General features: G+C 36.5%; 1 protein-coding gene across 1 annotated transcript; it reads left to right on the plus strand.

The window, feature by feature from the left end:
* Positions 1-2,268: 2,268 nt before the first annotated feature.
* Positions 2,269-9,231, plus strand: LOC306878443 (uncharacterized protein). Its single transcript, XM_079430799.1, has 10 exons — positions 2,269-2,622; positions 4,371-4,455; positions 5,173-5,297; positions 5,410-5,500; positions 5,730-5,836; positions 6,003-6,086; positions 6,166-6,233; positions 6,335-6,418; positions 7,338-7,392; positions 7,763-9,231. Exons 2-10 carry the CDS (start codon positions 4,371-4,373, stop codon positions 8,840-8,842), a joined length of 1,779 nt encoding a protein of 592 aa, XP_079286925.1. The 5' UTR covers positions 2,269-2,622; the 3' UTR covers positions 8,843-9,231.
* The last annotated feature ends 3,194 nt before the right edge of the window (positions 9,232-12,425 follow it).

Consider the following 12,425-nt stretch of genomic DNA (forward strand, 5'->3'; position numbering starts at 1 on the left):
TTTAGGACGGGAAATAGATACAATGTTCATTTTAACGGCACAAAACAGCATGACACCGGTTTTGTGCGATTTGGACGAGGTGGAGTGGAGAGTGATGTCACAGCTCCGGTAAACGTTTTGGTTATATCTAAGGAAGGGAAATGGATTTTGTTGAGAAGTTTTTGTTTCCCTAAGCTGCACCCTCAAAGCAGTGCCACACGCCTCTCAGCCTGTTCAGTTCCCTGTTAGCCCCAAGCTCCACCCACCAAATCTCAAGCCAATTAGAACTACCTCACAGACTTTATTAGCTGCACCTGTGTCCACAGCTGGCCTTTTTGTTGCATTTGTTTATACAGTGCAGAGGACTGAGTTTTACTGTGTTTTTTTCCTGCGTGTGCGTAATTGACCATGTAAGTGCCTTTGTTTGATGCAGGGGCGTTTCTGTATAGCGGAGTATAGCAGTCGCCATACACTAGCCCAGCCAGGTGTGCCTGAAAATGATCCAAACTCTCTATTATTGTTTTAAATCACTGCTATTGATCTGCCATATGTCTGGTTAAATATTTGTAAAACCCTCAAACAATGAAAACATTCAAAGAGCTTGTCACTAAACGTTGTAACGCTACAGATCCTCAAACTGTCAGCAATAGCGCGTATAACTGCCCTGCCTCCTTTAGAACGAAATGCTGCGCAGCCTGGAGTTGGATCTTGGCTTGTTCGCAATGCAAGGGTAAATAATAAGTAACTGATGTTTGAATAAGTACAGCGTCTTCACTAAAACACTGTAAAGGCTAATGTTTTTTGTCTGTTTGAAGAGCAGAGAGGAGTCTTAGCTTTAGCCGTCTAGTTGTAACCGATATACTTTTGTATGTTTTAAATATCCTGTGCAAGTGTGTGCATATAGCGTTTCATCGTCTATATAATGAGATGTTGGCCATGTGTATTAAACGACAAGAAAAACTAGGCGCCCATATAGCTACAATAACCTGTAAGTTGATGAAAACGTATAATGCGATGCACTTCAGATGCTGCTGTTGTAATGACAGCCAAAACAGATCTCCGTCATCCGCTGCTCAAAAACACTTAACTGCATTTGAGCTTGAGTTTCATCAAATATTAAGTGTCTGATAAAGCCACATACCAACTCTGACGACGCAGTATTTGATTATTAAAAGAGAAACGCTTATTCCTTTTCTATATTTTCTTCCTATATTTCAGTGCTTAGTAATGTGCCATGGTATTTCTTTTCAATACCCTCACCCCTTTTGATTTACGCCACTGCCATACCCTATGGTTTTGTGAAATGCAGCCACTGGTTTGATGCTTAAATATTTTGTATGGCTTAGTTTGGCCTAAAAGTTTATTTTCATGTTTCCTATAGTTCCTCCTTCAAGCTAGCTACCTGCTAGCTCCTTTTCAGATTCAGTGTTTGTTTTTAATGGCACAAACGAACAGTGCTGGTCTGGAGCGATTTGGGCAACATGGGGTGGAGAGTGACGTCACATGGTCAAAAAAATAAATGTTTAATCTCTCAAACACCAAACCAGCACAAATGAGTCGCATAGTTTTGGCGATTATTTCTTTTAATGGGGTGCCAACTTCATGGAGGTCTTCTGAATAAGTTCAAGGTTATTAAATTAACCGTTGCCTACTAAATACAGGCCTACTGTTGGGTAGTTTAATCTACAACAGTGCATCGTGTTGTAAAAGACCATGTTTTTGTAGTGTTGCTGTCCTGTGAGGGGAAACAAAGAAAGTATATGAGTATACTTAACGAATGTACTTCCTTACAGTCCACCTCTGATTATTTTGAAAATTAAAGTATCAACATTTTGTCAGAATATTAACAAATTGTTGCTAACTATATCAAAGGCTTCATCTGAAGGACTCGGACCGGTCAAACAGAGCACTGTTTAGCTGCCCCTGCACATTGAGCTGTTCAATGCTCTGTTTTATTTATTTTATTTTTTTATTCACAGTTTTATTTTTATGCTTAACTGCCTAAGAAATCCATATGATCACCATGGTCAAGACAATAAACTATATAAAATTACACCTTTGTAAGATATCAGTCAGCATTTGAACTGCTACATTTGTATTTTTTCATATGTATCATTATTCAAGTAAGCTCCCAGCCAATACCTCCATTTGAAGTTGTAATCCGGAAATTAAGGACGCAGCAAACCAGTGTAACTTACCTGACCTCAGTCTTGGCTAAGCCTGAGGTTCATTACCATCTCCTCCAGTATGAGATAAAACACAAAAACAGAAATGAGTTCTGGCTCCACCTATCCTGTCAAGATGGTCCTCTCGCAGAGCGCTAATCGGGAACCCCTGGTGGCGCAGTGTTCTTCATCTTCATGCACCTCGGAAGCGTGGCGTTAGAAGTGTGTGCACTTAACTTTGGGACACAGCTATAGAAAAGGAACTTATATAATTAAACACGCAGGTGCACACACGTGCTTTAAAACTACAGTGGATGGCTCGGACTCGTGCACATTAAGCGCACTTTAGTTTTTATCGTCGAGCTGTAAAAGCAAAAAGTGTCCCTGTTTTGGCGCGTGCTCAAGCTTCACCTGTTTCATCTTATCCTTAGTTTGCAAAAAATAAATAAAGAAGAGATTCGATCAGGACTGCAACAAGGTAGGAGTATATAATGTTAATAATGTAACAGTATGAATGTCCAAAACGAAATCGAAACTAAAACAAAATAAAGAATACGTAGGAATAATACGTAGGCTTTATTTGGAAAAACGAACCAAATTCTAAATACTGCAATATTTGTCCAAGTGTCCACTGTGATTGACTGATGCATTGCTTGATTTTATGTATGCATGGATGCATTTATTTATTTAGGGGACGCGTGATAAAGCATCGCCTATCCGCCAGGTGCATGTGCTCTGATACTTTTGTTTTCGATTTTGAGATTTAATTTTAATATAACTGCATAGCCTATGAAAGTTAGGCAAAATTAATGTTAGATGGTTTGTAGCTGAAAGCCCCTCGATAATGACGTGGTCTTTGTGGAGAAGCATGGCTAAAACACCTGACTTTTTAACTGTGTCATGTTTAGACCTACTTAATCAAGCAAAATCACAGCTTTTAAAACTATGCCAATTTAATCTGGCAATTCGAGCAATAAATGCTGCTTTGAGTGAGAATGTTCGCTGTAGCCTGTCTACTGCAAAATCTTTAGTGTGATCATATTTTACTACGGTATAGCTAGGAGAATAATAAACATGAATGGTTAAAACATTATTTGTTTGTCGGTTCGTCCATATAGCAGAACCTGTTGTTATCCCAGTCTGCCAGATATTATTGACGTGTTTCCAGAGGGATTTGATTGGCCTGCTGGCTGCTGATGAGGTCATTTTACTCCAGATCAAATCTGAGTGATACTCCAGCTTTTTGTGCTGAAAAGCATATAGATTTCAAAAGGCAATGATTCAAAACAACTTGTCCATAATTACTCCAGTTAACGATGGGTGGTGTTCTTTAAATGAGGAAAAAAGGGAGATGTACAATTAATCATTTAATTTCTCTTGCACAGAGGACGCATAATGCATGTAATTGAATGGACGAACAGATTTATGTAACTTTAATATAACTTTTTTTTCTGTAACTTACATACTTTTTTATTTTATTGTAATATACATGTGTTTAAATTAAAGTAATTGTACAATGAAATAAAAAGTATATAGAAGTGACAGATTTTAAGTGCATGGACTTTTTATGATAGATATTGAGATTCAATTGTTTTGCATTCCATGTTGCAAAAATTATACGGGGAACAATTCTCTGTCATACAATATTCCCAAAATATACACAACTTAAAAAAAAAGAAAAAGTAAGTAGGTTATCACAGAATAAGAATATGATATCAGTTTTGGCCGAAAAATAAGAAATACAAAATGCCATATAGAATCTTAAAATCCCACGGTACCGATATATGCAGTCAAACATCTCCAAAGTGCTTAAACGCTATGATCTTTCTTCATGTTCTTGTTTATAAATGCTAAAATACAGCATGCCAGAAATTAAGAGCTTGTGTTTCACATCTAAACAGTAAAAAGCCTTTGCTCACGCAACTGGAGCAGAGCAGTGGCCTAGAGATGTGAGGTCCATTGTGATTTTTCCAGCCCGTTTACTTGTTTTTGAGGGGTGATGATTCTACCAGCACTTTCATGATTTAAGGAGGACAAAAACACCCATTAAGTTCTGTCCTTTGTGTTTTGGCAATTCAATAAGATATGACAGAATTAAGATTCATGAGATCTTGCAGGATTCAGGTGCATTATACGATGAACACTAAAAGGGCTTAAATATCAATGATATTTAAAGTGTAAGTATCATGGATACTTAATTAAGATTTAGTATGTTTTCCCCTAAAGATGGCTCAGTATCGCAGACTCTCGGACACCAGTGCTGACAGCAGTACCTCAGATCACAGCATGAACGTTTCTGCTGGTCTGATCAGTGAGTATACATTTCACATTGAGTTCGAGCAACATCAGCATCAAATCTCCCTTAGAAAACAAAAAAAAAAAAATCTGATGGCATTAGTAGACCAGAGTCAATGGAGGACTGAAATGATCCATCCATCCATGCATCCATACAAATTGCTGATAACTGACAACCTACTTGTATGTTTATGCCCCTTTAGACAGTCCAGTGTGGTGGCTACACATTTATGTTGTAAATATAGAATCATAATCTTGTTGTTTGAAATAACGGTACGTCGTTGCCATACAAACCAATGCAGATAGTCCAGAAAAGGAAAACGTGTCAAGGGACGAACTGAAAGTTACTATTAAACAGTGTGGAAGTCAATTGTTTAGATCAGTTTCTAATTGGACACACAAATAATTGGATTTGGAGTGACAGTGTGAACAAGTCTCTTATTAGCCTATAAACTAGGCCCCCGATGAACACACAAAATAAATGAAATCAATTATTATACAGGAAAATACATGTAATAGTATTTTACGGAGAGTGCATTTAATAAATTACACATTCAAGAAAATATTTGTAAAAGGATTACACAGTATTGTATTTACACAGTTTTGACCAGCAGGTGTCCCCTTGTGGTGTCTTGAATAAACAATAAACATTTGTTTCAAAGTTTGGAAAAGCTTCTCTTATCTCTAGAGGTTACACTATTTTTGTAGAATTTATTCTAAATTGTGATTATAGAAGTGCTAAAAGAACATGGATACACCATGGAGGCAGAACTTGGACGAGGGGCTTCAGGAATAGCGTTTCTGGTGAAAGACACAGATGGAGATCCTTATGTGGTCAAACAGATGAATTCCAGAGTTGTAAGCATTTATCTAATCTTACTCAAGTATTTCACCATAATTTTATTTCCAATGAAAATGTGTTTTTTTGCTTTTGTTGCTTTTAAATGGAAGTTATTTTCCTTAATTTTAGGGGGAGGAGCTGGATGCTGTCAGAAAGGAAGTTGAGATCCTGAAAAATCTGAGCTTTGGCTATATTGTTACTTATGTGAATTCATTTGAAGGTTGTTGTTTTTTTTCCTTTTCTTTGTACACTAATTTTAATTTGTTCCAAATCAAAAATGTGGTAATAATGTTTCTTGAAAATGAAAGAACTACTGACGATAACCACAATAGAGACTGAAGAATAGCACAATTAACTAAACAAAAACCTCAGTATAGCTGTCAGAAAAGGAATATATTTAAATACATGATGAGTTAAATTATTCTCTGACTGCATGTTCATTTATTTAGATAAAGAAGCGGGACGCATTTATATTGTGATGGAGTACTGTGAAGGAGGTGATCTTTCAAAAGTCATGGAAACGCATAAAGAAGAATGTTTTTTTGAAGAAAAACAGGTGAGTTTCTTAGGCAGACACACATACTGTATACTTTAAACAACCCTCAAAAAACCTTTTAGATTAGAAAACATGATTTAGTAGGATATAGACACAAAATACAATACTCTTGTGGAGACATCACACACACACACACACACACACACACATTTCTCCATGTGTGCAGATCCTTGACTGGCTTGTTCAGATTTGTCTGGCTCTGCAGTATCTCCATGAGAAGAAAATTCTTCATAGAGATATTAAACCTCAGGTATGCACTGATAAAGCTCAATAAATCATATCACAAAGTCAAATCTGTAAGACTCATGAGATTTCTCTTGTCATTGTAGAATATCTTTCTGACTGAAGATGGTTACATCAATCTAGGAGATTTTGGATGCTCAAAAGCATTGGAAAGGTAAACCAAGAACAGTGATGGAGCAAAATGCTAATGATTGGCCAAAAGCAAAAGTCCTGGACATTTCTAGGTTTGAGTTGACTGTTTTTTGTTCTTTGCAGCGCTGATGAATATGCTCATTCAGTTGTGGGTGCAAGGCTCTATGTCAGCCCAGAAGTTTATCAGAAGAAATATAATTCCAAGAGGTACGCTTTATATAAAATATTGAAATGTTCAGCATTATGAAATGGCTACAGATTCCTTAAGATCGTTCCATGAAGGTCGATTATTTTAGTGGTCTAAAACTGTATCAGTTATGTGCAGTACACAGTAAAAACTGAATCATGGTTGTTGTAATTTTCATAAATTAAGGTTAAATAAATAAAAATGGTCTATTTTATTAAGGAAATTGCAGTTCAGTCTTGTATAGAAAATGTTAAGATAATTCGTTAAATAATGCAGTTTTATTTAGAGACACCATTTGGCTGTGATTGTTAGTTCCCAGCATGCTTTGCATGTGGCTGGATGTGGAGAGTGAATATTGAAATTTGTTTTATGTGTTTTTGAGTGAAGGGAAGCATCTGTTAATCTTTATTGTTCAGTTATATTGAAAATGTTTCCGTTATGTTTAAGTTTTTGGCATTACTGCTGAGCGTATGGTTAGGTTGTGGATAACTGCATATGTTAATACAGTTGTGCGTGTTGCTTTGATCAACGAGTCATAACTTTGTTAATGCCAGCGCAGCAACAATATTCCTCCTCCTTGTGCCAGTTTAGCTGCAGACAGACAGACATTTAATACATAACTCAAATTCAAACTATTTTCCATCCACTCAAAATCACACAATTTTGAGATTTAAAATATAAAAGTAGAAAACACATATCACTAAAAATATTAAATTCATTGTGTCATAGACTAAATAATCTCTGAGATTTTACATGATTTATTCAGGTAGATTCCATTAAAGAAATCAAGCCTTTAAAACTATACAACAAAATACTGAAAAAAAATATAATGTGTAATATTGTTCCCATATATATTTTTTTAAGTATATATCACATGACCTTTTTTTAACAGTGTACACATACTTCTTGATTTGTATTATCATGCATTGGCTGTTTTAGTGACATATGGTCATTGGGATGGTTGCTCCATGATCTCTGCATGCTTGATTTGTGGGTGAGTATTCATTTATTTATTTTTCTTTCCAAAAAGCACCAGTTTACTGTTACATTTAAAGTCAAGTGATGATCGCTTTGGACCTAAAATCTGCAGGATAGCGGCTTTCTGGGACCGACGTGGCCCATCCCTGGTCTAGTTAATTACCTTGTTTAATCTTGGCATTGTTCTATGTATATATATAGTCCTGTGATTGTTCCTTTCTTTGTCAGATCTTGTCATTGTTACAATGATCATGTATCATGTTATTCTGAGTTTGTTTGGTTTTTTCATTAAAAACTGCTTGCAATTATATCAAACTCTTATTTTTTTCAACCCCTACTGACACTAACCAGATTCATATTTTACTTATTTATTCTTTCCTCAACAGGCAAATAACATGCAGCGTCAAATATGTCATTCAGTCAGCTTGATGGGAAACCCTCCTCATGTCTCAGAGAGATACTCAGTAGAACTGAGAGAGTTAATCAGACAAATGCTCAGCTGTGACCCTAAAGACAGGCCTTCAGCTGAAAAGATTCTAGCAAAACCATTCCTGGACGATGCAGTGAACAGAAACAGCAGAACTCCAGAGGCACTGATACAGAGTTTCATGAAGTCTATCAACGCCTTTGATAAGGCCTACAACAAGCACTATAAAGACATCGAGGATTTAGTAAGTGAGTGGGGAAGAATAACAGATTCGATGGAGTCTGCACATTACAGTGCCACAGCAGGCAGTCTGTCAGGTTCAGTGATTGGAGCAGCAGGAGGAATCACTGCATTAGTTGGTTTAATTTTAGCACCGTTCACTCTCGGTGCATCTCTCATTGTTACTGGTGTCGGTGTTGGAGTTGGAGTTGCAGGTGGAGTAACAGGTGCTGCATCCACTATTACTAATACTGTGCAACAAAAATCATTCAGAGAGAGCCTTGAACAAATTCAGCAAAAGTATAAATCTGTAAGCGAACCAATTCTCACGCCACTGAATACACTGAGAAAGGTACTGAGAAAAATGACAAAGTTCAGTTTTTTTTTCGGCACCTCAACTTTTGACAATGTACAAATATCATGCAATTTAGACAGAAGAAATATTTTGAGTGGCACACAACTCATGAATTTAGGTCTGTTGGCAAATGTTAGCAGAATTGCTACTCAGACTGCGAGAGTAGGACGAGTAGTAGCAGAAGCAGTCTCAGGCGTGTTAAGTGGACTACTAGTCATACTTGATGTCGCCTTCATAGTGATGGATTCTGTAGACATTCACCAGATGAGACAGGGAAGAGTTGATGATCCAGAAAAGGTCACGTCCAGTGTTCTCAAATCCATTGCAGAGATGAGGAGAACACATAATGAGCTTTGCAATGTCCAGAAGGAAATAGAAAAAACAAGAGAGGAACTAAAAGACTATATAGAATTGGCCAAGGATGACAGGGAAATCGACAATGATTTAAATAGTTTAAAAATATAGATATAATTTCAGTGATTTCAGAGTTTTTGTGATTATATCAAGTTGTCTCCTTTTGTTTATATTGCGCTTTTTACAATATCAATTTTACAAAACAATGCAGGTTTACAATGATAATAGGAAAAAGAAAATATGCAATAAAGTTTGGAATAAAAAAAGTCAGTTGAGTGTTGATTCAGGTCCTTTGTAGAGATCTTCAGTTATTAATTTATTTCATTTAATCTATTCAGTAGCTCTGGAGAAAACAGTGATGTCATAGTCGACTCAGTTCAGTTCTCATATAATAGTGTCAGTGCAGTCAGATCAGTAATATAGTTGAATAGTAGGTGTCCTCAACTAAACAAGAGGTGACGGGGCAGGAAACTCAAACTCCATTAGGTGACAGAACGGAGAAGAAACAAAAATAAAAAAAACTATATAGCAGGTCCTACATATTCATTATATGTTTTCTATTACATTGGTTTATGAATTAGCTTTTATGGATTACTATTTGTTTTATAAGTACTTATTGGTGTGTTTTTATTATTGTTTTTAGTGATTTGTGGGTAATTAATACACTTTACCAAGGTAATAATTTATGTATATTGTGTTATGTTCTGTTTTTAATTTTGTCACTCATTCACTTGCCATGGTTAATCTTTGACTATCAGATTCTGTTCACCTTGTTTTTACACACATGGTCAGAATTGTTGGTACCCTTGTGAAGGATCCTTAGATCATCTTGTGCAAATTGTGTGTGTTGTGTATTTTTTAATGTATTTTTAATTAATTTATAATCATTATATATATATATATATATATATATATATCATTTTACAATCATCATTCATATGATTTTATTTGATTATTTTTGTTATTTGATTATTTTAATCAAGTTTAATCAAGCATTTTAATCAAGCAGTTTTGGTATAACAGTACATGTTGAATTTGTGCTGGTCAGACGAAGTCTGAATATTTAAACATATGCAACTAAGACTGTTCAATAAACTGTTACTTTTTTATCATCACTTCGTCTCCTGCTTCTGCTCTTCTCTTTACTCTGTCAACTTCTTGACTGACAGAAGACTGTTAACCACTCATTGCTGCTGACTAGTTGTTCTGTTACTGGACAAACTGATATTTTCTGATGGGATATGGCGTCTGGGGCTGGATCCTAAATATTATCTGGCGTGGAGACCCGATCTAACACTTGGTAAATATGACCAAAGAAGGCTGTGTATCAGAGCCAGACTGTTCCCCTACCTGTGGCTCAACAACTTGGCGGGAACTAGTTTCCCGACTCCACACCTGAACGAGACGATGTATCTCCTAATGCCCTATTGTTGGTTTGAGTAACCAAGGGAGAACGAGGGGGGGACCCATTCCCCGTCACAGTCTCTTGCAAAATGACCAGGTTTTTGGCACCTTCTGCATATCACTAAGCACCACTTAAGGCCATTGCACACTGAGTCCGAATTTTTCGTCCGAAATTTTCGTCCGTCAAAAAAAAATTCGGATCGGGTTCGATTTTTTGCGTTTTTCGCACCCGTATAAAGCATTTTGAGATGCTTTGAGAAGGTGTTTTGACGATTCAGAGCCACCGTACAAGCGAAATCCAAAATAGTGTCAGACAAATTAATACACTTCGTCTTGCAGCACAGAGAACTTTGACAAACAAATTGCGGAATACAAAGATACAGAATATAAAGAACTGCTGTAGCCTATTTTTTATGCCTGGCACGTACCTTTCCGATGCCGCAGTTCGGTGTGTGTGTGTGTGTGTGTGTCTGTGGGTCTGTAGGTGTATCCATACCTCAGACAGTCTCTGTTCAGGATAAATTGGTTCACGGAAATAGCTTTGGCCAGTGCAGTTTTTCACAAATTGGCAGAAATACCATGGTAACATTGTTCAAGACTTTGGTGCTATCTACACTACTGTATGTGTGTTAAACATGGAAGCTGACCAAAGGGCAGGAGGAAAAACTGGATACCCTCCAGAACAATGCCTCAGAAAAATCCTCAGGATTTGCTGGCAACAACATGTCACCAATGAGAGGGTACTCGAATTGGCAGAGAAGGAGAGAGTCTGAAATGAAGTGAGGAGGAGAAGATGGACCTGGATTGGTCATGTGCTGAGGAAACATCCAACTACTGACTGTGCTGTTGCCTTGGGTTGGAGGCCAGAAGGAAGGAGAAGAAAAGGACGTCCAAAAACAAAATGGCATAGAACTGTTGAAAAAGAAGAGATGGAGAGGGGTGGCCTTCATGGGAGAGAGCCAGACATAGGAAGCAGTGGAAAGAAAATGTCCAAGCCTTATGCGCCTCATGGTGTGCTATTTTCAGTAGGGTGCCAAAAAAAGGTGCAGGTCAATGATATTTATATTAACATAAAATGGGTGATTATTACATAAAAACATTATTTAAATATTGCTTCTAGATAAATTCTCAGATCTCAAATTCTGAGATGAAATCATCCATGTTATCCCTTCGAAACACGTGGCATAATGCAAACCAAACTAAAGAGCTGGAATTTTCCCAGCCATAGAGTTGTAGATCCTTGTTTACATCCTGATCGTAAGATCACAGACGTAGCATTATGATAAGAAATTCCTGCATTAGTAAATACTGTTCAGGAACAAGGACAAAATAAACAAAACATGTCAAACTTAGTTTTGTACCATATTTCCAAAAGAGAACAGCAGTAAATAAAAGTGCATGTCTCAGTTTCTGAATTATCCTGATACCTGATTATATTCCAATAACTGTATGTCAAGTGTCTCAGTTTCTGAATTATCCTGATACCTGATTATATTCCAATAACTGTATGTCAAGTGTCTCAGTTTCTGAATTATCCTGATACCTGATTATATTCCAATAACTGTATGTCAAGTAACATTTATTTGTATTGTGCCTTTTACAATACAGATCACAGTGATAAACACTAATAATAACAGATTCCATTATGGAAAAACTGTAAAGCAGTACTAAAAGATAATAGTGTCATTCTTCAGATCATATGCATTTACATTTAGTTATTTAGCTGACATGTTTATCCAAAGTGACTTACAAATGAGGACAATGGAGGCAATCAAATTCAACTAAAGAGCAATGACATGTAAGTGCAATGACAAGTCACAATTAGCCTAATAGTAAAGTTTTTTTTATTTTTTAATTATATAATAAATAAAAAGAAAACACACAGAATAGAAAAAGAATAAAGAAAGCTAGTGTTAGAGGCATTTTTGAAGAGAGCAAATAGTTAGAAAACAAATAGATTGCCAGTCTTAAAGGGTCAAGTGTTTTTTTTTTTTTTTTTAGAAGAAAACAAAATAGACAAAATATGATTAGAATAGAGAGCGCTAGAGTTAGAGGGTCAAATGAAGCTGAAAAAGTTGTGTTTTTAGACATTTTCTGAAGATGGGTAAGCTGCTCGGATTGAGTTGGACAGGTCATTCCACCAGGAGAGAACATATAATTTAAAAGTCTGTGAAAGTAATTTTGTGCCTCTTTGGGATGGCACAATAAAGTGATGTTCACTTGCAGAACACAAGCTTCTAGAGGCACATAGGACTGAAGTGGTGAATTTAGGTAAAGGGGTGCAGAGCCA

Source organism: Barbus barbus, assembly GCF_936440315.1.
Source record: "Barbus barbus genome assembly, chromosome: 2".
Taxonomy (NCBI): domain Eukaryota; kingdom Metazoa; phylum Chordata; class Actinopteri; order Cypriniformes; family Cyprinidae; genus Barbus; species Barbus barbus.

Bases quoted from the DNA above. Each gene is read 5' to 3' on its own strand.
- LOC306878443 (XM_079430799.1), top strand. From the start codon at position 4,371: ATGGCTCAGTATCGCAGACTCTCGGACACCAGTGCTGACAGCAGTACC. The intron at 5,298-5,409 runs GTAAGCATTTAT...CCTTAATTTTAG, and splicing joins AACAGATGAATTCCAGAGTT to GGGGAGGAGCTGGATGCTGT. The intron at 6,087-6,165 runs GTATGCACTGAT...TTGTCATTGTAG, and splicing joins ATAGAGATATTAAACCTCAG to AATATCTTTCTGACTGAAGA.